General features: G+C 40.6%; 1 protein-coding gene and 2 long non-coding RNA genes across 14 annotated transcripts in view; 1 reads left to right on the top strand and 2 right to left on the bottom strand.

Moving 5' to 3' along the window:
* LOC309645687 overlaps window positions 1–27,850 on the top strand; it is a 702,435-nt gene that overhangs the window by 419,090 nt on the left and 255,495 nt on the right. The window lies entirely within an intron of this gene.
* The window catches only part of TNRC6A (trinucleotide repeat containing adaptor 6A), a 96,555-nt gene that overhangs the window by 8,203 nt on the left and 60,502 nt on the right, over window positions 1–27,850 (bottom strand). For 8 of the 12 annotated variants that reach the window (XM_082430920.1, XM_082430925.1, XM_082430931.1 and 5 more), the window contains 14 exons: window positions 26,826–27,002; window positions 25,757–25,932; window positions 24,596–24,628; window positions 22,932–23,012; window positions 22,527–22,578; window positions 17,462–17,604; window positions 16,922–17,068; window positions 16,621–16,758; window positions 16,007–16,135; window positions 15,478–15,555; window positions 15,004–15,214; window positions 11,415–11,546; window positions 1,275–1,433; window positions 488–628 (listed from right to left, as the gene is read on the bottom strand). In XM_082430920.1, the coding sequence (XP_082287046.1) occupies window positions 488–628; window positions 1,275–1,433; window positions 11,415–11,546; window positions 15,004–15,214; window positions 15,478–15,555; window positions 16,007–16,135; window positions 16,621–16,758; window positions 16,922–17,068; window positions 17,462–17,604; window positions 22,527–22,578; window positions 22,932–23,012; window positions 24,596–24,628; window positions 25,757–25,932; window positions 26,826–27,002 (1,797 nt within the window). The remainder of the gene's footprint in view (window positions 1–487; window positions 629–1,274; window positions 1,434–11,414; window positions 11,547–15,003; window positions 15,215–15,477; window positions 15,556–16,006; window positions 16,136–16,620; window positions 16,759–16,921; window positions 17,069–17,461; window positions 17,605–22,526; window positions 22,579–22,931; window positions 23,013–24,595; window positions 24,629–25,756; window positions 25,933–26,825; window positions 27,003–27,850) is intronic. The other 4 variants (XM_082430928.1, XM_082430929.1, XM_082430927.1 and 1 more) reach the window with 3 other exon arrangements.
* Window positions 18,879–22,520, bottom strand: LOC309645694. Its single transcript, XR_014255022.1, has 2 exons — window positions 20,460–22,520; window positions 18,879–19,505 (listed from the first exon to the last, which is right to left on the bottom strand). It is a non-coding gene; the product is annotated as an uncharacterized lncRNA (long non-coding RNA).

Below are 27,850 nucleotides of genomic sequence, written 5' to 3'. Positions count from 1 at the left end.
GATTTTATTTGATAACCCATTAAAAAGTGCATCTGGACTGTAGGGACCCTTAAATTTTTCTTATTTTCACTCTCTGTGAGACAAAGAAAGCCAATTCCTTCTGCAAATGAAAGTTCTTTAACATCCAGAGTGTATAAACAAGTAATATAACATCTTCCTTAAGAAACACCCATTTCTTAATAACCACAGTACAGAAACTTGTTATAAAATGGGTAACAACCTTCAGTTGTTAATACAGTTACTGGAAAGCAAATGTTTGTTGGTCCTTTGCGTTTACCATATCAAGTGATAATAAATCCTCATCATTTTAAAAGTGGCTAAAGAGTCACCTACGGGAAATCGAGAATTCTGTTATCACTGTCACGAGCCCCTTGGAGGTCAGGCGCTGTGTTGTGCTGGAGTGACTCTCGCTGCTCAAAGTTTCACATCTACTTTGAGCCACTGGCCTGCATCATTCAGAAATCCTGAGTCGTATCCGCCTACATACCACTGTTCCTGTCCCTGAGGTGGTCGACTTCCCGCACAGTATTAATTGAAAGATTGTTTATGACACTGCCAGGAGTGACATAAGGGTCAGTTTCAGGGTCAATGTTTGGATAACCTTTCCATGGTTCACCAGGGCGAAATTCTGGAAATAAAAATTTAAAATTTGTTCAGGCTTAATCATCATCTGAAAATCCATCAGTCACTACCCAAAAGTTTTATTCCTAAAGTCTATGCAATTATCAAATATCTTCCAATACTCTCAAATTATTCTCCAATACCCTAACAGGCTGACTCAACACCACAATTAATATAAACTGTTTTTTATGAATAACTTGCAAATTTTTTCTGGGTTTATATATTCTTAAAAGTAACATTTTAAAGTGCTTTATTACAAATCACAAAGCCACAGCAACTTGGATAGGATGAAACCGGTCATAGGTGCATTTCTGGTGATTCCTCAGTAAATGGAAATGCTGTCACCTCTGTCCCCAGACACAGCTAGAGAAGAACAATGAACGAATGTTTATATCATTCTTCGCACTGGCCTAATCCCTCTGAGGGACTAATCCCACCTTCACAGATTGGAGCATAAAGGCACTGGTAATGGGCCAGGTCACTCATCAGCCCAAGACCTGGGCTCAACTTTCCATTCACATTTCTGTGTTCTTGCTCATCCTTCGCATAGTTCAGTCCAATCACACAGAATCGGGGCCAAATCATTAGTATATCTAGAGGTATCGACATCTTATGGGCACAAACTCTCATAAAAGAAGATGTCGGCATCTTACCTGGTGGCCAATTAACACTGCTAGAGCCGCTGGGCGATTTGGCACGTGGCCAGCCGTCCCCTACGGAACCCGGAGGGCTGGCTGGTGAAGCACTGCTGTTCATAAAGTCATAGGGAACAAACGGAGACTCTTCCAGCCTGAAACCACTTGAAATAGCACCTACAAAGAGAAAACGGAAGGGAACTGTGAGCAAAATATAGTATCGCATTTATTTCTTGTAGTTTGTCAAATATAGTAAGACAACTTTTTATTAGATCTGTGGGTTCCAAACTCTTCTGTAGATTATGTGAAGATGTGAGGAGGAAAGAAAGCCCTGTGCTTTCTTCCAGGCTTCAATCACTTCTAGTCTCTGATATGAATGAGGTCCTTGCCCACAATGACAGTATATTCTCACAAAAAGCCAAGTAAATGGACAGAGGGCAGAAGGAGAGAATGTGTGTTAAGGAGGGGGCAGGGACCGCATGGAAAGAGTCTGGGGGAAAAGATTCTAGCCAGTGGGTGCGGCCTGCACAAAGACTTGAGGAGAAAAACTGTTCAGCACATTTGAGGAACTGAAAGATCATTTTGCCTGAAAAAGAGTAAATGGGAGAGAGAACAACATGAAGGAGTGGGGCCCTGATCGTGAAGGGCAGGGATGACCAAGTACATTTCGTTTAAAATGCTTGGCATTCAAAGATCCTGAGGTGGGGTGTGCACACTCTAGCTGTCCCAGGCCCTACCACTCCAGCCTGGCCTACGCCCTGCCTGTTTCCCAAAGGCATCAGAATTTACAACACCCTCAGACAGGGCTTTGTAGGACTTGGCAAGGAGTTCTTTATACTGAGGGGCTTTAGGAAGGGAAGTAATACAATCCCATTTGTTTTGAGGTCCCATTTGCTGCAGCGTGGAAAATGGAAGGAAGGCTAGCATAGAAGCAGGGAGACCATTAGGAGACACAACAGATGCATAAACTATGTATTTGGGAAGCAGAATGGGTACTATTCACAGATGGACTCAATGTGCAGATTGGAGGAAGGAAGAAATCAAGAACATCTCTTAGGCCCAAATATCCATCAACCGATGAACGCATAAACAAAATGTGGTATATATTATCCAATTCAACTATAAAAAGGAGTGAAATACATGTGCATGCTACAACACGGATGAACCTCGAAAACATTAGGCTAAGCCAAAAATGCCAGTCATAAAAGACAAGATATGAAATGTCCAGTACAGACAAATCTGTAGAAAACAAAAATATTAGTTTTTACTTATGGCTAGAGAGATGGGAAAATGGAGGTGGGAGGTATGACACCTAAGGGGTTCTTCTAGGGTAAGGAAAATGTTCAAAAGTTGATTGTGTGGGGCTTCCCTGGTGGCACAGTGGTTAAGAATCCGCCTGCCAATGCAGGGGACACGGGTTCGAGCCCTGGTCTGGGAAGATCCAACATGCCACGGAGCAACTAAGCCCGTGCGCCACAACTACTGAGCCTGCACTCTAGAGCTGCGAGCCACAACTACTGAGCCTGCATGTAACTACTGAAGCCCACGCGCCTAGAGCCTGTGCTCTGCAACAAGAGAAGCTACCGCAATGAGAAGCCCGCGCACCGCAACAAAGAGTAGCCCCTGCTCACTGCAACTAGAGAAAGCCCTCGCACAGAAACGAAGACCCAACACAGCCATAAATAAATAAATAAATAAATAAATAAATAAATAAATAAATAAATAAAAACCCCACTTGGAAATAAAGTGGGATATATAAAGAAGTAGTTGCAAGTAATACAGTAAGAAAGCATAATTGCCAAATTCTAAGTGATTAATTCTTACGCAAGAACCAGCAATGATAAAAGCATCTGCCCCTCTTTTTAACAAGAAACAATATCTACTTATTCAAACTTCATTTTATTAAAAAGGACAATAGACATAACTTAAGCGGCAGCCTCGATCCAATTACATTCTATTAGACACTGCATGGGAGAGCATCAGAAAAATGAAATGTAAAATTTATGTGGTAGGTTTAGTTTAAGCAAACAGAGCTGGATTTACACTGGAGAAATGGTGCTGTCTTAGAGGCAGGGCACTCATGAGATGACAATGAAGGCAATAACAGTAATGCTGAAGGCTGAGACCCACCGGCCACTTACGTGTCTAACCCTATTCTAGTGCTTAGGTGCTTCAGAGTTATTGCCTTATCAATCCTCAAAACATCACAAGGGGTACTATTATTACTCCCATTTAGCAGATGAGGGACCGAAGTTCAGAAAGGTTAAGTTACTTGCCAGTAGCTAATAAACAGCAGAGCTAATTAGTAGCAGAGGTAGGTGTCAATTCTAGGGTCCATATTTATTTTGACATTTTGCCATTGTCTCAGCTCCCACTCCCTCTCTTAAGGAAAATTCCAAATGTGATATACCACCGCCTGGCAAATTAGCTTAGAATTCAGGGCTGCTTGATTTCATGTTCCAATGTTCCTTCAATTACACGACAATTTCACCTTTAATTTCTGATAATCATCAGTCCAATGTCTACAAACCAGCAAACTGACCTTTAAGCCAAGTTTAGTCAAAGTTTCAAGATAAAATCCAATGAAAAGGGAAGGAATGAATGTAACAAAATATCCTTTTAATACTAATCAGAGGAACAATGATTTGGTGTTACTTAAGTCAGAAAACAAGAGTTTCTCCCGGCTCTTCGCTATTATTTTAAAATCACTAAGTCCTGTCAATCCTGCTGCCGACCTAGCTCTTTTTTCTCCTCCTGTGATTGCAAAGGTTTCTGAATTATTTTGTTCTGGGTCCCCCGGTATACAGAATAGAGTCAGATTTTGCTTTATGGTTCAATATGAATTTCTTTTCATTTCTTTATAGATTCTTTAAAAACTCTTTGAAAATGTTGATCTATCTTTTCTGAAACTGTGGAAGGCTTACAGTTTTTGTTTAGTGGGTATCCTTATAACTTACACATTTAATCTTCATTTCTTTTTAGAATACTTTGAGATATAATTGACATACAACATATTAGTTTCAAGTGTACAACATAATGATTTGCTACTTGTATATATTGTGAAATGATCATATAGCTTTTGAATAACGACACATGAGATCAGACTACTGTGATCTCTCGTTTGGCCACGCTCTGGATTAGGCAGCAGTTTCCTAACTATCTCTCTGTCCACTTCAACTCCCCAGTTCTTCGCACTGCCTCTTCAAAAATGCCAATCTGATCATGTCACTTTCCAGCTTAAAACTCTTCAACAGTTCTCCATTACAGAGGAGTAAAATTCAAACTCTTCAATAGTTCGTAAGGCTCTTAAAACTCTAGCCTCTAAGGCGTGAGCCTTACGGTTTTCCCTCCTTCCACCTCTGCCTGGCTAATGCCTGTTTATCTTTCATATCTCAGCTTAAGGGATCACAGGCCTCCTGGAAACCGTTCCCAATTGCCCTCAACTAACTCTAAGACTAAAATAAATGTATTCCAGCTCCTGAACATTGTACTTTTCTCTGGGCAATGAGGAGGGGAAAGGGATTTTATAAACTCTGGTTAAGTCACAGAATCTTAGGACCATAAAGTATCACAAATTCCCCAGTCCAAACCTCACTTGACCCACAATTCCCCTGTTAAACGGCCTTGCCTCCACTCTACTCTACTTCCCTTAATGAATCTCGTTTTTTGACTCTGGAAGGTGTGCAGTAAAGGGTTAGCACAGGGCTAGACTGCACATGGCAAAGAGCTTCAGGGACTAGCCCTTGATGGCTCCTGGGCTCCTGTTAACTCACAGAATAGCATGCCAGATAAGAGTTCCTCTGCATACATTGGGTCATGGCCACGCCAGAGAGTTTATGATAACAATGTGATTTATGGTGAACATCTGTTTTTGTTTGCATGGGGCCTGGGTCATTCTGTTTTTGTCTGAACTCTGAAGGGTCTGCAGGGGGTTGGAGATTGACAAGCAGGTGTGCTCCATGTCTATACAACTGACCCCTGACAAAAAACTGAGGACACTAAGGCTTGGGTAAGCTTCTCTGGCTGGCAATACTTTGTGCACGTTCTCACACATTGTCGCTGGGAGAGTTAAGTCTGAGAAACTGCACTGCGAGATGACAACAAAAAGCTTCTCCTGGTTTCTCCTGGGCTCTGTTCGGTGTGCCTTTTTCCTTTGTTGATTCTGATCTGTATTCTTGTGCTGTAATAAACCATAACCATGAGTATTACTGTTTGTCTGAGTTCTGTGAGTTCTTCTGGGAAACCAGTGTCCTTGGGGATCTCTGACACGGAAGATTCTCTTGAATTTGCCCTTTCTTCTCTGCTCCACAACTATCTTACTAGCCCTCTAAGCTTCACTAGATGGGGATAAAAATAGAACCCACGTAAGACTGTGATGCAAAAGATCAGAGCCAGCCAAGCGTCCCCACAGGCCTCTCCTGTCTCCAGGCTCAGCCCATCTCAGCCCAGCCTGACTATTGCTATCAGATCATTCCCCCTTAAAAAATGATCTCTACACTACTCTGGTACTATGGAAAAACAACCCCGTTTCCTACAACATGGAAATACAAATGCCAATGAGGCCAATCAGGTTTTATATACAAGTGAAGCAAGTTGCCTACAGAAAAAAAATCCCATGGTCCCTCCTCAGATAGAAACATGACTACAGGGAAATATTTCTCTGGTTAGGGGTTACAGAAAAATACTTCTCCACCAATGGGAGGGAAGGTACAGGTGTGAGGGGAATGGGAAGAATGAGCCAGTAAGCACATGGGCAGGAGCCACTCAACTCTGGGTGGTGACTGCTCTCGAGCTTGGTGCCGGCAGATCTTCACATTTCTACAGAGATGCCAGAAATCTGAATCTGTACATGAAATTTCCTGAATGTTTAAACAGATGTTGGTTCAAAAAAATTATTTTCAAAATAGTGTCTAACAAAACGTAACACACAGACCAGCAGTTTTGGGATCTCTTCTAGAATACAAAGTTAGATGCCAATTTTATCTTTATAAGGACAAAAGAACAAACTGCACCAAAATAATAATGGAAATAAGATGATTAACATTTCTCTATTTTTTTAATATAAGGAAAACTGAAAACAAAGCAAACAAATAAAAAGACTGTGCCTGAGAAGAAGATTCTAAGTCTCTACCAGGAGAAAGAGAGATAGTAAGAGAAGGAAAAGAACCACAGAGCAAAGAGGAGCACTTCTGGGAGAAAATGATAGTATAAACAATTAGAGAATTATTATGATAAGAAAAAGCACTGTCTTTAAACAGACTGAAAAGCTTAAAAAAAAACCCCCAAAAAACAAAACCCCAACCTTTTAAGACTTGAAATTTAGAGGGTTCTTATATACAGATATAAAACTAACCTGGTCTTTCTTTCTAGAGATGAAGACCAAAACCACACCAGGTCAACGTATATTTCTGAAGTCATTTTTACAAGGAAGGAAAAAATACAACAATGAAGAAAGAATAAAAGCAACCATAGAGGAGAAATTCTATCAAACATTCTTGATTTTTAAGGGGATAAAGTAAAAGCCTGGAGATCTCAAAATAATATCCATGAAGGGAAGACTACTAGTCTTGGGCTGGTTCAGATTAGTTACAGGGCCTGCTAAAGTAAAGAAAATGAGAACATTTTGGGGGTGGGGAAGCATATAAAAATTTAATTTGTATTAACAATACAAAAATAATTTTAAAAAAGAAAAAATGACAGTTTCAAGGTGTCAAGTAAATAAAGAATAGTAGAATAAACTCACGCACTTATGGTCAATTAATCTACGACAAAGGAGGCAAGAACATACAATGGAGAAAAGACAGCCTCTTCAATAAGCGGTGCTGGGAAGACTGGACAGCTGCATGTAAAAAAATGAAACTAGAACATTCTCTAACACCACATACAAAAATAAATTAAAAATTGATTAAAGACCTAAATGTAAGACCAGAAACCATAAAACTCCTAGAGGAAAACATAGGCAGAACACTCTTTGACATAAATTGTAGCAGTATTTTTTTGGATCCATCTCCTAAAGCAAAGGAAATAAAAGCAAAAATTAAAAAATGGGGCTTCCCTGGTGGTGCACTGGTTAAGAATCCGCCTGCCAATGCAGGGGAGACAGGTTCGAGCCCTGGTCCAGGAAGACCCCACATGCCGCAGAGCAACTAAGCCTGTGCGCCACAACTACTGAGCCTGCGCTCTAGAGCCCGCGAACCACAACTACTGAGCCCGTGTGCCACAACCACTGAAGCCCACGCACCTAGAGCCTATGCTCCGCAACAAGAGAAGCCACTGCAATGAGAAGCCTGCGCACCGCAACGAAGAGTAGACCCTGCCTGCCACAACTATAGAAAAGCCCGTGTGCAGCAATGAAGACCCGACACAGCCAAAAATAAATAAATAAAATAAATAAATTTATTTTTTAAAAAAATAAATAAATAAACAAATGGGACCGAATTAAACTTAAGAGCTTTTGCACAGCAAAGGAAACCACTGACAATGAAAAGACAACCTAATGAATGGGAAAAAATATTTGCAAATGATATGACTGATAAGGGGTTAATATCCAGAATATATAACAGCTCATACAACTCAACATATAAAAAAAACAACAACACCCAATTTAAAAATGAGCGGAAGACCTGAACAGTTTTGCAAAGAGGACATGCAGATGGCCAACAGGCGCATGACAAGATGCTCAACATCGCTAATCATCAGGGAAATGCAAATCAAAACCACAATGAGATATCACCTCTCACTGTCAGAATGGCTATCATCAAAAAGACCACAAACAACAAATATTGATGAGGATGTGGAGAAAAGGGAACATTGTACACTGTTGGTGGGAATGTAAATTGGCGCAGCCACTGTGGAAAACAGTATGGAGGTTTCTCAAAAAATTAAAAATACAACTACTAATGACCCAGCAATCCCACTTCTGGGTATATATCCAAGAGAAATGAAAACAGGATATCAAAAAGATATCTGGGGCTTCCCTGGTGGCGCAGTGGTTGAGAATCTGCCTGCCAATGCAGGGGACACGGGTTCGAGCCCTGGTCTGGGAAGATCCCACATGCCGCGGAGCAACTGGGCCCGTGAGCCACAACTACTGAGCCTGCGCGTCTGGAGCCTGTGCTCTGCAACAAGAGAGGCCACCAGAGTGAGAGGCCTGTGCACCGCGATGAAGAGTGGTCCCCACTTGCCGCAACTAGAGAAAGCCCTCACACAGAAACGAAGACCCAACACAGCCAAAAATAAATAATTAAAAAAAAAAAGATATCTGCACTCCCATGTTTATTGCAGCACTTTTCACAAGATATAGAAACAACCTAAGTGTCCATCAATGAATGAAGAAGGTGTTGTATACACATACAAAGGAATAATATTCAGCCTGGAGAAAGAAGAAAATTCTGCCATTTACAACAACATGGACGAACCTTAAGGGCATTAGGCTGAGTAAAATATGTCAGACAGAGAAGGAAAAATACTGTATATCATCTATATGTGGAATCTAAAAAAATACAAAAAAACTAGTGAATATAACAAAAAAGAAACAGATTCAGATATAGAGAACTAGTAGTTACCAGTGGGGAAAGGGGCAAGATAAGGATAGGGGATTAAGAGGCACAAACTATTAGGCATAAAATAAGCTATAAGGATATACTGTACAACACAAGGAATTTAGCCAATATTTTGCAATAACTACAAATGGAGTATAACCTTTAAAAACTGTGAATCACTATATTGTACACCTGTAACTTATATAATATTGTACATCAACTATATTTTAATTAAAAAAAAGAATAACAGCAACCTACACTGAAGTAAAGGAGGAAGAGCATCAACCTCCTTATTCTGAAGAAGAGAACGTTACTAGAATATGTTCATTAGATTGCTATGTATACAGGAATAAAACTATTGTTTAAGCTAATTACTAAAAAACAAAAACTCACTGCTCACATTCCAGGTTTATGCAAAATCAAACAATAAAATGCATGATGAAAAAAATGATAAAAAACAGATACTAAGTTTAAAAAAAGAGAGAACATAAAATACAAAATTAAAAATTAAAATATAAAATTACTAATTGAATTGAATGAAAAACAAACTTATGATAATAGGCTGCTTATAAGAAGACACCACCACCCACTACCTGCATGTCACATGCCAGGCAATGAGATAGGAGCTTAATAGTTATTATCTCATTCAATCCTCAACAGTTCTATGATGTATCGTTTCCACTTTACAGATGCAAACACTGTGGCTTAAACAGGTTAAGAACTGGGATCAAATCCCCAGTCTATCTGCCCTCAAAACCTATGCTGCATGATGACACGCCATTATATGACGCATACTATATACCAGTATGCCCTAGGTAAGTATGCCGAGCACTTGAGAATATACGATATACATTACACCTAAAACAGCAGTGAGAGGAAGGAAACGTTTTTACAAAGAAACTGAGGGTCAGACATGCAAAACAGACATGGAAAAATGCATTTTAATCAGAGGAGACAGAAAACCATACGGCAGAAACATTTTTCTGAGTCTCCACGTCCTATCTCTCTACCCATTCTTCTCCAGGTTTCTTTACTACTACTGGCTCTAGGATTGTGTGTCCTTATTCCCTTCGATGCACCGTCTCTCTGGGCAACCTTGTCCATGTCGACGACATCAACATTCTGATGAACACAAAATCTTACTCTTGCCCAGATTTTTCTTCTGAGTACCAGGCCTCTAATTCTAATTTCTTACTGGGCTTTTCCATGTTGAGCTATCCTTAAAATACCACACTCAACAAGTCTAAAATCCATCCATTACCTGTCCCAGCAGGCCTGCTTCAATTCCTACATTTACTCTACCATTAACTGCATTACCGTCCACTCATCCTTTCACCTAGCAAATGTCCCCCGAGTGCTGCAATGTGCTCAGTGGGGCTACAGGTAAGCAAAGCATGGACTCTCTCCTCCAGGAATTTATGTCCTGTGACAGAAACAGGCCTAAATGGATACTTACACAAGACAGATACACATAAGCGGTGCTATTCGAACACAAAGCCTGGAGGAGGCTTCTTGGAAATGACTCTTGAGCCCAGGGTAAGGTATAGGGTTGGACTGGGGAAGGCAAGAAGCACAGGAGGCACATCACAGATAATCATGTATTTGCAGAATGAATTAAGTTAGTTACCAAGCTCTTTTGTCCTTAATTCTAACACTCTCTTCAATGCACTCCGTCTTCTCATGTCCGTTGCCCTTTCTCACTTACGACTCCTTTAAGCCTTAGGTGCCTTTAGATATCCACCATTTTCCTGTTTAAGGTGATTTTTTTGGCACAAAAGTTTTCCATGATTGCTCAATACCTACTATTGCAGCTACACCTTCCTCCTTTCTCTCACTTGTACCTTCACCCCCAGACATGCCCACCTAGCAGAACTCACCAGGAGGTCCTGTCTTTGAACGTTTCACATGCTATCCTCTCCATGGTGTTCTTTCTCCACTCCTTTGGTAAGCTTGAAGACTCAGTTCAGACCCATGGTTTGTTATTCCTGACTCACTTCTCCATTAGATTTCACATTCTTATACTATTTATCCTATCGTATGTATTAACTTTTATAGCACCTATCACAGTGTAGTAAAGCTGTTTACATGTTTATTTTTGCTACCAATGAGCTTCTTCAGGGCAAGTATTTTTACTTGCTTACATACAGTCAATTGTGTGCATGTATGTACATATGTATCTATGTGTATTCCAGGTGGCCTAGCACAGTTCTTGGAAAGCAGAAACTACTCCATTAACAATTACTAGATGAATGGAAAGAAACTGTTAGAAATCAAATTATGGTAGAAGTTTTTAATCCCTTATATCAGATTAAATTGAGTAAATGTTAAGTAGAACACAAAAACAATAAAATAATAGCAAAAAACTAAATGACCATCTAAAGAGGGAATAATTAAAAAATAAATGTGTAATCTGACCTGTTTTTCACAATAGCACAATAAAGGTCAATTTTTTTGGTTTTAACTAAGACTTAATAACTAATAAAGCACTTTTTAATAATGAGAAAAGGTTCTTAAGAGAATTTAGCTATGAAAATATATATTTAAAATAAAATAAAGCCTAAATTTAGTATTCTACAGTTTTTTTTTTAAAGTCAAAATATAAGAATGTATTTTATACCATGTTTGCTGGAGTTTTGATCCAAAGATGTGTTCACAGAAATGCTGTCCACTGTAGTCCACTTCCTTAGTCTTGACTGTGGCTCTTTAATACTGTTCATATCCATATTTACATTCAAGTTTGAGTTCAAGCCTAAAAATAAGATAATAATTTTAAAAAACCACTTTATAAAATATAGCATATTTTCCTTCTGGTACCACACCTTTCATTTTCTAGAAAAACATATGTAGCTAATCTAATGTTTTCAATTCTAATGTTCCTTAATAAATATCATCCTGCAAATGTGGCACAGCCAAATGATTATAGACAAAGGCAAGGCAGGCAGGACAGACACTCTGGACTCCTGGCCGATGCCACGCAGAAACAACGTCAGAAGAAAGAGCCATGGCTAGATTATCAAAGAAAGCAACACACAGAAATCCTAAATAGCTTGTCTAACACTCATTAATATAACATTTTCAAAACTGTTAGTACCATAAAACTGTTAGTACTATAATTGCATTAACTGTGGGAAACTACTCCATATAATTTTGATTATTTTTAAATTCCTTGGCAAAATAACAGAAAATTCTACGACAGCCAAATATTAAACTTTATCTATTAAAATATACCTTTTAGGTACTTCCCAAGAGAAGAATTACATATGATCACTTTCAGTTGCTAACTTTTGCTTATAAACAATTTTCAACTGCTTCACCCGCGAAAGGATATTATCATTTAAAAGTAAAAATGTCTTGCTCTAACAATTGTACCTTAGGGCAAGACTCCCGTATCCCAAGGTGCAACTTACCTGAACTTTGCTGATGACACACATCAGACTTAGATATTCTCTTGGAACAAAGATGGAAATTTCTATCTTAGATACTATAGTCAGAAAACTGACCATTAAGCCAGTGTTTCTTAAAGTGTGATCGTGGGGACCAACATCAACAGAATAATCTGAGATGCTTGTTAAAAATGAGAACTTTAAAAAAAAAAAAAATGAGAACTTTTTGGAATTCCCTGCTTCCACTGCAGGCGGCATGGATTCGATCCCTGGTCGGGGAACTAAGATCCCAAAAGCCGTGCAGCGTGTCCCACCCCCGCCCCCCCGAAAAGAATTGATGATAGATGTTTTCTTAAACTGAAGTATGCACAGGGTAAGAAATTACAAGTATAGGGACTTCCCTGGTGGCGCAATGGTTAAGAATCCACCTGCCAATGCAGGGGACACAGGTTCGATCCCTGGTCCAGGAAGATCCCACGTGCCACAACTACTGAGCCCTCGTGCCACAACTACTGAAGCGTGCAGGCCTAGAGCCCGTGCTCCGTAACAAGAGAAGCCACCGCAATGAGAAGCCTGCGCACCACAACTAGAGAGAGCCCGGGAGCAGCAATGAAGACCCAACGCAGCCAAAAATAAATAAATAAAATAAATAAATTTATTTTAAAAATACAGTTTAAAAAAAATAATAAAAAAAATAAAAGTATATAAATGGGCACACAACGAAAAGTCAGGATGAGTTCTTAAAAAGTAAGTCAGGTTCTATTACTTTCTTGCTTCAATCTTCTCAGCGCTGAAACTCACACTAAGATCCTGCATGCCATGTGGCACGACCAAAAAAAAAAAGAAAAAAAGAAAACTTTTCAGTGGGAGCCAGAATCTTTAACACACATCGAGGTGGTTCTTAAACTAAAGTTTCGAAACAAATGTTTTTTAGATACTTGGGTCTGATGAGTCCCTGTGACACCAGGTCAAGCTTAAAACTTTAATAATATAAATTCTCTAATATCACCCCTATTTGGAGAGAGTAATTAAATTTGCTGCTCTCTGGACTCATTAATTAGACCCAATACTTGGCAAGTTTCTTCTGTGAAGGCTTAGATAGTAAATATCTTAGGCTCTGTGGGTCACATGGTCTCAGCGTCTCTATGCAACTCTGTTGTTACAGCACAAAAGCAGCCATAGGAAATACACTAACAAAAGAGCATGGCTGTGTTCCAATAAAATTTTATTTATAAAATCAGGCAGCTGGCCAAATTTGACCAATGGGCTGTAGTTTGCCAATGCCTGATTTAGACAACCATACTTGTGCTTGCCTGGGTTAAGCAGACTTTTTTTTTTTTTTAAATAAATGTATTTATTTATTTATTTATTTATGGCTGCATTGGGTCTTCGTTGCTGTGCGCGGGCTTTCTCTAGTTGCGGCGAGCGGGGGCTACTCTTCGTTGCGGTGCGCGGGCTTCTCATTGCGGTGGCTTCTCTTGTTGCGGAGCACAGGCTCTAGGCGCGCAGGCTTCAGTAGTTGTGGCACATGGGCTCAGTAGTTGTGGCTCGCGGGCTCTAGAGCGCAGGCTCAGTAGTTGTGGCGCAGAGGCTTAGTTGCTCCGTGGCATGTGGGATCTTCCCAGACCAGGGCTCGAACCCGTGTCCCCTGCACTGGCAGGCGGATTCTTAAGCACTGCGCCACCAGGGAAGCCACTAAGCAGACTTTCTTAATCAAGAAAAAGTCTCTTGCTGTAAGGGCAGCGAGGCTAGGAAATCCCTTACTTAGAAACTTATCTCCTCACTGGCCCAATTTATATGTCCAGTATGTAATCAGTGAGAGTCACTTCCTTTCACTAGTGAGACCAAAACCTCTCAGTGTACACTTGGGTATTCTTTTACCACTATACTGTTGTCTCTGGGATGACCTGGCTTCTCTGGTATTCACCTACAGTGGTAACTGACAAGGGAATGTAAAGAGATTGCTAACAACCCCTAAAACTCAAAGTTCCACCTACGTCCTAGCTGAGAGTCCATGGCAATACCAGGGAGAGCCAAATCATGTATCAGGTTCAGCCAAAGTGAAACGGCACCAGGGGCAACAGCAGGCCCAACTCCTGCCCACCGCCCGGAACGTGCTAGTTAACTGACTGTCTTCAACAAAACTGGGCCTGTTAACCAACAAAGCTGGTTTACAAGAGAGAAAGCAAAAGTAAAATGAATAGGGTGTGAACAATCAAAGGTCAAAATATATTCAAAGGCACAAGAAGAAAAGGGACCTAAGGAAGGAGAAGACATATAAGCCTGAAATTCCCAGAGGGAATAAAAAGCCTGGAGACATCATAAAAAAAGAGAGGGGGGGGGAGCTACGGCAAAAGGAATAAAGGCAATCCCTTCTCTCACCCCTATTTTCTACATTTATGCCAGTAATCATTTATAAATATTTAAACAGTAATTAAAATTTCAGATGTGACTGTTCCCAGTTGTTTCCTCAAAGCAGCACTGCTCAAAATTTCTCTGGCGTGCTCTAATAATTTCAGTCCTCCCCTCCAATTCATATCCTACAATTCAGATATCTGAGTGTTAAAAAGAAATAATATCTTTACACTAACTCATTTCAAAAGAGCATGGGATTTTTTAAATAGTGTGATTTTCTCGAATGGAGAAGGGCCTTCCTGAAGCATGAAGAGGCTAACGCTAGAAGGGGCGTGGCCACTCTCTGAGAGGGAACAGCTAAAGATCAGCGTGGCACTCACAAGAGAACATCTGGACAGGTAAGAGAGCAGGATGTTAACTTGTGGTCATGAAGCACCAGCCGAATGCTTTGGCCAAGGAGAAACCCACCTATGGGGAAGTTGCTGAAAGCATTTATTGGTGATGGCCCTTTTTGCAGCTCAGGTGTAGTGTGGGGCATGACATTTTCAAGGAAAGATTTCATGGCTGGCTGATGGAGTGACTGCTGCTGAGACGGCGGAGTCTGTTGCTTCACCAACAGGTTTGGATCAAGTTGACGAGATGGTTGCATCATCTGCTGCTGCACACTAAGAGGTCGACCCTTAAAACGACAAGATGACTGTGAAAAATTGTGGAGAAAAGTCTTTAGAGACACCTTCATTCCCCTTCATTTTTGAATTCACTTCCTTCTCAGCAGGAAGGTGAAGAATCACTATATACCAGTTAATAAGACTTCTGGGCAGACAGAAGACTTAATAAACAACCTTTTCCATTATAGTTTAATAAAGGCATTTCGACTGTCCTCTTACGATGGAATTGATATAAGTTGAGAACAAGCAAAGCAAGGGGAAGGATCAGATCTACCTGCTGGTCTTGCTGCTGCCGGTTCCCAGAAGGCACGCTTCTCTGACTCTGCGCCCTTTGCTGCTGCGCTAACAATCGCTGGAGGGAAGATTGCAAAAAGGTCATCAGTATCACGTCATCATAGACTAGCGTGCCCTAGAGTGACGGTGGCAGAGGGACCTACAAAGGCATGGTTTCATCTAGTCAATGCCCACATGCCCTGCCTCATCTAATATCTCTTGTTTGGACTCTCTGGCCTCCAGCCATTATGTTGAATTCAGTCTTTTGCTCAATCTAAACTTCCACTTCACCAGGGAAATTTCTCCTGATCATCACACCCCGACCACCAGCCCAGACTTGGCTGGCCTTGCTCACAGAGCACCCTGCCCTTCGAGTTCACCATCTGTCTTCACAAATGGACTGTACGCTCCCTGAAGGCCATGACTATGCCCGTTTTGTTTCCTGCAACACTTCCTGGGCACATTCTAGTGTTTAGCACACAGTAGACACTCAATAAATGTATACTGAGTAAGGCTATTATTCTACTTACCTGTAACTGGGAGATCTGAGAAAGCTGGTTTAGTTGGGATAGCTGGTTCAGCATGGCTACCTGCTGAGGGCCAAAGAGCGGATTCAGGCCACCGTTGTTTGGTGCATACTTCAGCAATGAAACTGGAACCTTAGGATCACAATGGTAGGTTAATAATAACAGTAAATAAAAGTAACTCAAGCTAACAAAATGTACTGTGTATTTTAAATTATCAGTAGAGCAATTAAAATTTGTGGACTATTACTGGGGGGGGGGATTGTGTTCTAATAATTGTCTTTCTTGACTTCACTAATTTATTGTTCACATATATTTTCACATGTTAAGTATACAGTGACAGAGATGAATCTTAAGCCAGTCAATTTACTTTGCTATTGTCTTCCTCCCCTCAAGGTATTTTATGAAAGAGAATGATAAATTTTAGGTTTAAATTATCTTTGACTCATTTTCTTCACCCTACCCACATCCCTCTGTAATAATAACTAATTCAGAATTAGTTTCATCTCAAAGTTGCCAATGAATACTATGATGGTCAACTAGTCATCTCATTCAAATATAAATGTATTCAAGGTTCTTTTCCAGATAAAGAGTAGAGAATATAGTGGGAATTTATTGACCTGAGGGGAGAGTAATGGAGGAGGCACTTGAGCACGGAGATGAGGCTGAGATGAACTGAGAGGTTGTGCTGGAGGCTGCTGCATGCCCCGGGGTTGTGCTGCTGTGTTTCCAACACCAAACATACTGGGATTGCCATTCTACGAAAACAAACAACCGCCACCAAGTAACACTGGGATTCTTTAGGGATAAACACCTCATTACCACACTGTAATATTGATTTAAACACAGCAACTACATGTAAGAGAGATCTTATTACTTATACAAATCAACAGAGAGCCTAAAATACTCATGTGGACTTACCTGTCTAACAGAATTCAAGTTTTGCATACCCAGCCCTGCTATGGAGCCAAGGGCCTGGTTAGGTAGTGCACTATTTGAAGGGGGAAGCTTCATGCTTTGACTGGACATAAACTGCATGTTTTGGGATTCATCTGCTACAATGCCATCCTGATTGGACAGACAGAAAGATGTGCAACACCAGCCAAGCAAACAAGTGGAAGGGAGAAATCATTGCAGGAACAGAAGAGAAGTCATATGACATTCCAGCATCAACAGGAAACAGGTAGAAAACAGAAGAGATCGGATTAGTGTTAATTCTAGAGTACATAAAAAGAACCAAACATACTTTATGGGATTAAGAGGAAAATATAAATGCAACCCCTATGATAAATCGAGACATAAAAGGACAATGAACTACAAGTCCAGTAATATTTGGCACTGGGTTATAACACTTTATATTATATTAAATGTTCTAAATTGTTAATGAGAAAATTATGCTATTAAGTGTATTGCTTTCTTAGCCACAGGGAAAAACAAACAAAAAACAAACGAACAACTTACCTTATCAAAATAAGGACTGCGCTCCATGGAAGACTCTTTGGAAATCTGAGGCCGAGAACCAGGGCCTTTCCCGACCGTTCGATTGTAATCACCAATATTTAGGCTATGTTTATCTATCTCCATTCGTTTGTCTTGTAACATTCCTAATAAATGCAGGAGACTACGTTATCAAGTAGGAAGATAATTAACCTAGATGGTTTCAGATAAATGTACAGTAGAAAGAAAAATACTCACTTCCAAACCAAAATGACTTCTGCCTTGACCAGGACATGTGAAGAATGCACTAGCATTTAATAAATCTTGCATTCCTCACAAGTTGGGTTTAGCGAATACTGTTATTTTATTGAACCAAATTAACTTGAAAATAGACTAGGAAATAGACGGTTAAGACATCTTTGGCCATCTATAATCTGCTTAATTTTAAAATAACAACATAGTTTGCAATAACAAACAACAGAAATAGCACCAAGACAAGCCATCATCTAGCAGATGCTTACAAAGTGCCAGGCACCGTTCTGAACGTGCATTCTCATTTAATGCTAATAACTCTACTATCATCACCCCCATTTAGCAGACAGGGAAAGGTCTTCCTCTTTTCTCAGGGCTTGCTCCGCTCTCCTCATTCTGACTAAGCTGCAATAAATATGACCTCCTCTCATGGAAAGCCCCTGTCCGGCAAAAAATCTTTACTCAAAATAGCCAGCTCCCAGGCTACAATCCTACTTAAACAAATCTCTAACTTCACTTCCTTATCTTATTATACCCGTTCTGGGTTCTCTTTCTCCTCCTCTTTCCATAGCTGAGCCCACTTCTTTGTGTTTCTTCGATGCTGGGATGTACTCAGTATGTTCAAGGTCTCACTCTTTCAATTCTCTCTCTCTCAAACTGGCCTCCCTCAGGCTTATTCACTACCAAGGTGACCCTCAAATACAAATGCCTACTCTGACTTCACTCCTGTGCTCAGTCGCACATCTTTAACTGCCTGCTAAGCACAGCCACTTGAATGCCCCTTTGTCACTTTTGACAGGTGAAACCAAGCACATGATATCGCCCCTAGATCCTCATGGGACTCAAAAGTGGCATCTTCATTCTCCTAGTCACACAGCCTTGAGACCTTGGTTTTTACCTTGCGAAAATACCTTCTCCTCCCATTTCCCAGTTCCTCAGGCTCCACATTTTCTCAGTCCTCAGATCTCACCCATAATTTCTTTGCAACTGCTGTCCTTCTTTGACATGCCTGCTGCTGCAGCCACCACAACACTCACCCCTACTACCCTCATCCTAGGCAAGTGGAAAAGAAAAATTTTAACAAAAGGAAAGTATTCTTAAAATAGGTACAATTTTCAAATGCTGCTGCTTTCCAGAAGTACTGGTCCAGATATGTGAATAACCCACCTTTCAGCACTTGTAATTAAGAGCTCTCCCTTAAATGGCAACGAACTTTTTTTTTTTTTTGGCAACGAACTTTTGCAACAACCTCTCCTCTGTTCTCTTTCGCCCGTTAACGGTGTCACCATTCACTGACGCACCCAAGCTAGCCATCTTGAACTCTTTTCCTCACTCTCCACATCTAATCTTGTAACCAAACCCAACCAACTCTTCTTCCAAGTCTCTCTCCAAGCTGTTCTTTCCTAACAATCCACATTATTTTTGCCTACCTAAATAAAATCTTTTCAAAAAGTGGCACGATACATCCTCTCTCCAAACCACTCCTCCAACCATTCCGCGTCACTTTATTCATTCAGTCATTCATTCATTTATTTAGTTTTGGCTGCGTTGGGTCTTTGTTGCTGCGCGCAGGCTTTTCTCTAGTTGCGGCGAGTGGGGGCTACTCTTCGTTGCGGTGCGTGGGCTTCTCATTGAGGTGGCTTCCCTTGTTGCGGAGCATGGGCTCTAGGCACACGGGCTTCCGTAGTTGTGGCACACAAGCTCAGAAGCTGTGGCTTGTGGACTCTAGAGCACAGGCTCAGTAGTTGTGGTGCACAAGCTGAGCCGCTCCGCGGCACGTGGGATCTTCCTGGACCAGGGCTTGAACTCGTGTCCTCTGAATTGGCAGGCAGATTCTTAACCACTGGGCCACCAGGGAAGTCCCCGCATCACTTTAAAAACCATCTGAGTGCCAAACGTGGCAGCCGCCCCTTGACCAATCCTTTAAGAAGACCCTTGGCTAAAGTTACCAATGACTTGTCCTAACCCCCAGGATCAAATCCATTCCAAGACAATCACTTTCCTCTTCTCAAATCTCTATTCTCATCTGACTACTGAAAAATTACTCTATTCTACTCTAACTTGTTCCATTTCTCCTCAGATCTTTCCTTAAATGTCATTATTCCCCCTAGAGTTTGTCTTTGGTCCATTACTCTATAAGCCTCCAGCCAACCTTCTTTTTTTGTTAAACTTTTTTACCTTTTTTTTTTCCTGGCCGTGCTGGCGCAGCTTGTAGGATCTTAGTTCCCTGACCAGGGATCGAACCCAGGCCTTTGGCCGTGAAAGCGTGGAGTCCTAACCACTGGACGACCAGGGAATTCCCTAGTCAACCTATTTTTGAGGCTGTACTATCATCAGTGTCTAGTTACACTTACTATCTCCAGCCCTATCTCTTCTAAGCTCCACATCCAGATTTTCTACTGCTTACTGGACATCACCACATGGTTGTCATAGCAACTTTAAACTCAGTCACCTTGTCTATCAAACCTGTTTCTCCTACTATATTTCCTATCTCAAATAATGGCCAATTATTGATTTATTGTCTCTCAGCTTCAAATTCACACTTTCTGACTGCTCTGTGAAAATATCTGGGCTCTACATTTCTTTCCTTCGCCAGCTGGCACTGAGGCTTTGTCACTAGAGGGCGCCGGAGAGACACTGCAGGCGGCAGTTTTGCCTACGTGCCCTTGGCGGCTTTGGCAGTGCTTCCAGCTTCTCCTGTGCCCTACACTTGCAGTGCAGGGTGGTCAGCCTCGCTCAGAGGCCACCTTCTCCCAGCATTCCCACGTACCTCCAAGCAGCTTTGTAGCAGAGTGTCTAAGGTGAGACATCTCTCCATGAACAGCTTTTCCCAGCACCCTAGAAGGGTAGATTTCCAGCAAGTTCCAACAGCACAGCAGCACAGCAACCTCTCTGCCATTCAGTGAGCCATGGAGGAGGCAGAGCCTTGTCATCACAGGAATAGACACATATTCTGGATACGGACTTTTTTCCCCTGCCATCCATGATCTCACAAAAGGCCTTATCCATCACTCCTCACAGCACTGTGAGGACGTGATCAAGGAACTCATTTCATAGTAAAGGAAGTAGAGTAATGGGCTTAACTAACTGGTCTTACCACATATATCATCACCCAAAAGTAGCTAGCCAAACTGATAGGTACAAGTGGTTCCTGAAGACCCAGTTACAAAGCAAGCTGAAAGACAACATCCTAAAAGGATGGGCTTCTGTGCTACAGGATGCAGTTAAGAACCGATGTCACTGAACCAGCTGGCAAGGGGGCGGGGGGGGGGGGGTCACCTGCTGGCTGGAGTGACTGACTCTGATTACCAAGGGGGACCTGGTTTCCTGCTACAAAATGAAGGCAGCGAAGACTCTGGAATCCGGGCAGGTGGGCAGGGGGTGGGTGTGTGCTTCTGGGGGTGCTTCTTAGTAGTTCCATGCCCAGTAGTAAAGGTTAATGAAAAAACTATAACAACCAAAAAAGGCAAGATGACCGAGGGCTCAGACCCTGCAGGAATGAAGGTTTGGGTCACTCCATCAGCAAAAGAACCCAGAGCAGCTGAGGTGCTGGCTGACAGTGGGGAAGTATGGAATGGGTAGTAAAAGAAGGAAGCCAAAGATACCAACGAGAGCTTGTGACCAATTACAGAAATAAGGATGGCAGTAGTTTTGCATGTTATCTATTGCTTATCTGTATAGGCCATTTTCTTTTCTCTTCCCTTTTTTCACTTTTTAAGCTGTTGAACAGCTGTTTAAGCTGTTGATTTTACAATTTAGTCTTTAGGTTACTTCTTATACCTGCTATTCATGTATTCATATATTCTTGAGGAGTCTCGTTATTACCCCTTCCTAGCCAATCCCTCATTAGTCTAACAGTGACTCTTTACATTTGTATTAAACGTTCCCTGTTCAGATCACTACGTAGTCTCTCTCTTCTGCCTGGACTCGGACGGATACAACAGCAACAGCACCACAAACTAAACCGTCCAGGCAAGAAAGCTGGGGATTATCTTTCACCTTTTACCGCACCCTCACCCTCATCCTCCACAGCAAATCGATTCAAGCCAGTCATCAACTTTTATTGATTCTAATTCCTATATCTCCACTGAATTCAGATTCTTCCCACCAACTGTCTTAGTTTAGAGCTTTGAAAATTCTCACCGGCTACAGCAACAAATCTCTAACTGGTTTTGCTATGTTTAGTATCTTTTAGTCTTCCTCTGCTGCCAATGTTTTCTGCCCCAAGATATTTTCAATCTACAGCCATGATTATTTTTGTAAAACATAAAACCAAATCATTTCATTCTCCTGGCTTAAAATTCTTTAATCCCATACTTTCAGAATAAAGCTCAGACACCCAAGCTCCTCATGATTTAGCACCTACCTAGTTTTCTAGCAACCTCACCTAGGTAAAGCTTTTACCGTCACCACACTCCCACCACCTCAACCAATTTATATTTCTTCTTCCATTACGTGGAACTACTTGTTATTTCTCCAGTATGGTTTAAGATATCTCTATCATGTATCTGGGTCTTTGTACACACTGTTCCCTAAATTAAGAAGACTATATCACTCAACCTGGATAACTTATTCTTGACAGGACTAAATTTGAGGTAACCAAAGACTAACAGTACCGCTACCTTAGATCTGCACAGTGACTTACACTTTAAAAGGCACACTGACTCATAAAATCCCCACATTCTAATGTATGCTAGAGAGAATAGGAACACTGAAACAGAAACCCAGGTCTCCCTCTCCTGGTCAAGGTCAGTGCTCTTTTAGTAGGATCATGTCACAGATAAGTTTCTCCATCAATGATGAATATAAAACTCAAACTGATTTAATTTTTTCTTACCTCCAGAAAGGTCCATCTTATTGCTCTGTACATTTTCTTCTGGTGAGTCTCTCTGAAGAAGGAAAAAGTAGCATGTAAGTAGACCTTATCAATGAAAATAAATTAAAAGTGAAGAATTTTACTTTATTTCCTTATCTGTGAAATTTAAGTGGCTCATAAAACTTCATTTTTCACTAATATGATAAAAAAATTTTTTTAAATGAGACATGAAAAAAAAAGATATGTGATCAATGTTTTTAGCTAAAAAAAGAAAAGAAAAAGACCTCATGGAAAATTTTATTCTAACCTCAGCATATTCATAAGGACTCAAAAGAATTATTTGTTAAGAAAACAAAAAAATGAAATTAGGGTAAGTTTATGGATCACCATTAAAAGGGGAGGAGGTCGCCAAGAAAACATACTTACCGAAAAACTGATATTTGAAAACTGTTTAACAAATGGATTTATCCATGCTTCTTCTTGTTTGTTTCCACCTTTCATCATTCCCTTTGTAAAATAAAAGAGTAGAAAGATGCCATGGCCATCTCTATTTATCTGGGTATAGTGATGGATTAATAAAACTTCAAGACAATTCCCAACTCTCATTTTTAGCCAATAAATTTCTCCTCCAACCAACTCTTCTCACAGAGTTGTTCATAATTAAAAATCAACTTATTTGATTTTCAACTTCCTTTGCTCCAGTCCTCTGGTATAGCTGTAATGCACAGAGAAATCTCTAAAGGCAAGCAGTCAGAAGGAAAAGACAGAAGCAAAGGGCCTTGATGACCCACAAAAAGTAAAAAGGTCCTCTGGATAATGGAGAACTGTTCATCCGACAGTTTCCAATTTATAAATGAACTGTGTCCTACAAGATTAATTATAATTTGGATTTGTAGAATTCTCACACAAAACCAAAGTAAGAAGAGTCACCAGGTTTCAGGTTAGTCCAAAGAAACCAATTAAACCCATAATTTAATTATGCTATGTGCACTGTACTGAAAAAACACCATATGTTTCCATATGAAAGAGTATTTTAAAATTCCAATTTATGCTGCCAAGAACACAGTATCCCCAGCAGCAACTAAAGCTGGGATTCCTCCTACTTGGTGTTGGCTTTCTGTGGCTGCTTAGGGTATGGGAGGTACGGAAACTACTTGGAGACATGACTTGAGAGAATAAATGGTCCATGATTAGCAGTCTGGTAGACGGGGAGGCTGGAAGCCATAGAGACCAAGGCCTCCCATTAACGTGAGGATCACAGAACCATTCTCAGTTTGTTGCCTTCATTTCCCTTTCCCATTGCTACTACCTATTCCTTCTGACTGTGGAACAGAACACAGCTTCGTAATTTCCCCCTAACTGCAGGTCTCTGAAGCAAGCATCTAACCCTTTCCAAGGTTTCTGAAGTAGGCTTTGATTCCTTTTCCTTTTTCACCCCCACCCCGTGCCTAACTGGTTGCCAAGACCTGTCTCTTTTATTCCAAATGTCTCTCACAACAATCCCTTCTACTAAATATTTATTCTTGCTTCCCAATTCAGGCTGTCCTTTCTAACCAGAATGAATGCAGAAGCTTCCTAACTAAGATCACTAACTCTGGTCTCTCCTCTGTTCCAATTTATCTTTCATACTATCACTGGTTAGCTTTCTTTAAAGAAATTAATTTTAAAAACCAAACTGATGTTGCCTTCTATTCAATTTGATTGGCTCCATATTTTATACAAAATAAAGCTCAAATTCTCTGGCATGTTACTGAAAACACTTTGGTATCTGCCCCTAATCTAACTACAGATTAGACTGTCACCTCTTCCCTAAAATTCTGTATTTTAGTAACATCAGGCTAACACTTTCCCTAACACACCCCACTCCCAGGCATCTTCCAAATTCAAGCTAACACTCCTTAGAGCAACTCTTAATGCCCCATACTAGACCCTGAGCTCCTTGAAGGTATGCTCTTATCCTAGTGTTTCTGAACCCCCAGCACCAAGCACAGTACCTGGCACACAGCAGAGGCTAAATAAATATTTGCAGTTGCTTTCTAAAAGATTTTTACTAGTAGAAACAAAGGAGAAAGAGTAAAAAGGCTACACACCCTTTCCCTTCTCCTTTTTTTGCCACTCAGACCCTGTAAGGAAAGACAAAGTCACAAAACAGCATGGTCCAGTGGGAAGAACACAGGGTTTGGAATTGGAAGACCTAAACTTAAGTCCTTGCTCTGTCACTTACTAGTTATGCAACTTTGGGCAAGTCACCACTTTTTCCAGTCTCAAATTCCTCATCAGTATTCTATCTCAGAAGGTTATGAGGATCAAATGATTTATGTAAAATATGGGAAAGCACTTCATAAGCTATATGGTGAGGCAGTAGGCAAATTCAGCCAAATGAAAAATTTTAAAAATGAAAATGGCAGGTCCTAGACTTAGAATCCCAGGATAAAAAGGGAGGGACCCTGGCAGTGAGCTACTGGGTATTTGACTTCTAAGGTCCCTCAAAAAGAAACTGTTCTCAAATAGGGTGGAGAGGATATATCAGAATCACCTGGGGGACTAGGCACATATTTTCGAAACGGTCCCCAAGAAAATCTGACACCAGTGTTCTCAAACCTGGCTCTGCATCAGAAACATTCAGAGAGCTTGTTCAGGACAAGAAACTTGGTCCAATTTCCAAAACAACAGTAGCCTAGGGTACAGGAAATTATACTTTTTAAACAAATGCCATACAATTCTGATGAACAGCCAGGTTTGGGATAAGATCTGTCCACATTTAAAAGCAAAACAAAACTCTATTCATTCCTAGGGATTTTTGTCACAGGACCTTTCAGGGTGGAGAAGGGACAAAGATGGGGGATGAATGAGGAGGATGGTAACTCTGGGTAATGGGGAGGTCGGGGACTCCAGCTGAGGAGGTGGAATGGGAGACGAACTGGCAGTGGGATGGAAAGAGTCGACATGGAGATTTGCCCTTCTCTTCATCCTCGGCACTGCAGGCACCACCCTGGGGCGAGGGGTTGTCCCAGGCAGCACTGGTGGAGGGGGAGGAGGAGAGAAATCCCAAGCTGTAGCAGTGGGGAGAAAGGAAGTTCCTGTAGTCTCGTGTTTTTCTAGGTGGCTGCCCATACAAGAGGTTCTACCTAAGTTGGGGACTGCATAGACTATACTGATTGCCATAAACGGGTAGGCAGGACATTAGTTTTCCGTGGGTAAACTACCTTTGGAATTTAAAGTTTCAAGGGCTTTGCCCTTGAAATGTTTACCTTCGATGACATTTTCTTTGTATATGGTGGCCAATTTAAAGATGAATTAAGCTCTTGAGATGAATTACTATTCCACATTCCAATCTCTACATCCTCTTCCTCTTCCCAGCCAGTGGGGCGATTTCCAGGTAATGGCATATCATCACCACACCAGCCATCTTGCATAGATTTTGGCCCTGATTGTGGATTTGTGATAAAGAGAAACATGCTTTAATCAAACAATTCTCTCTGGAGGCTGAGCATTCATTAAGCAGGCAGAGCTGGGGGAGAACCTAAAAAACCCTCTTTTATCTCCCTTACCAGATCTGCATGGCAAAAACGTATGTTACATGCTGAGCTAAAAGCTACATTAAACAAGAATTTATTTTTATTAAAATTTTCAATAAAACACCTGCCATGCTTTTACAAATCAGAGGGTTCCTAAACATGGGACATCGGTGGCATTCTTGTTCGTACTTGCTTAGCAAGCTGCATGGTGACGCACAGGGCCCAGAGGATGAACAGAATTTTTAAAAATTAATTTTAATACATATTTTTAAGGAGAATGGCCCAGAAGTACAGCAAGTCAAAAGCAGAAAGTATCTCATCTCTATACTCGGCCTTTGGAATTCCTATGGGAATAGTGACAATGTTCATCTGAATATTGAGGGTCCTTCCTGAACTCTGTTCATTTTCTGTGTAATATTCAGGGAATTATCTGGAACCTGAGCCAGACAGTTTGGACATGTGTCCCCATGACTATTATACTCAGTCTCTCGTGCTGGATAGCATGAAAGTTGCTTGACTATTTCTAAATAATCCAATTTGGTAAAATATAATATTTAGATTTGGTGAAGTACATGCAAATCATTAATAGTTATACACTTCTAAGAAAAAGAAAAGATAGGAAATTCAAAAAGGTAATAAAGCAAACCACGTTAACAAGTTCAAAGAGCCAAATAGTGAAATCTTCTAGTATGATAATACACAGATACAATATCAATGACGTAAGCATTATCCAATTACTTAATTATAGTCAATGAGATCACCACTGCTACAAAACGGAAACCAGGAATTATCAATAACTTACCAGATTTGCTTAATGCTTGTGGACCAACAGAGCTGGAGCCCCACGTGGATGTGCTGGATGCCGCAGCAATGGGTTCGCCCCAGCTGGGACCACTGTCTATGGGTTTACCCCATGCTGAAGTACCATTATCCACAGTTGTGGCTGGGGTAGAAGTCTCACCCCAGGGCTCACCCCAGCCTTTAGAAAGTGTGGGAAAAGAAGTCATCAGCACATGGTAGGGGCAATAAGGAATACTTAGGGAACAAAAAGAAGAAGACCTTCACATTTATGTATTAAATAATAATGTTGTGATAGGCAGAAAGGATGGCATCTGTTTTATGTAAAGAAGACAAATAATTTCCCATGATTGTAATTTAACTATATGGTATGAATTTTTTTTTCACCTCTTCTTTCAGAATTGCCCTCTGGGTGTACAGCAGATTCTTTTGAATACCCTTAATTATGGCAAGTCATCCTCCTTTGAAGATGAATTTAACTCCTGGAAAAGTCAAGTCATTCTGAGTCAAACCTAGTGAATTAAAGCAGGTGATCAAGCTGGGTACAGTATGTGTATAAAATTTTTACTATACGTACAACCTTTCAACATCACTGTTCTGGAAAAAGCAATTTACTATAAGACTAATAATAGGTAGGCATCCTACTTTTATACATGCTGAACAATGCTTCTTAAAAATTTTTTATTAGGTTGTCCAAAGCAAGGCAAAGCCAAGCCATAAACACACTGTTTAAAAGAACCAAAACAGCCTTTCCCTTAGACACATACCTGTTTTTTCTAAGAATTATACCTAAATTAATAATACTCAGAAAAAAAATTAGGTGCTGAAAGGTTAGTTCATGAAAACACTTCTGTCTCTACATCCAATGGGATTATTATTCAATAAAACCTCCATTAACAAAGACAACACATCTCAATGACAACTAATGAAAAATGTCATTGTCAAGATAATTTGCAGAGGATAGGAATTAGTTCCTTGCTATAAGACGAAAGTGGAATATACTAGAAAGATATTATTAAATGTTTTAAG

The sequence above is a fragment of the Balaenoptera physalus genome, assembly GCF_965194825.1.
Source record: "Balaenoptera physalus genome assembly, chromosome: 16".
NCBI lineage: Eukaryota > Metazoa > Chordata > Mammalia > Artiodactyla > Balaenopteridae > Balaenoptera > Balaenoptera physalus.
Note: the sequence above shows the minus strand (reverse complement) of the source record. Positions and strands in the feature narration are given on the sequence as shown.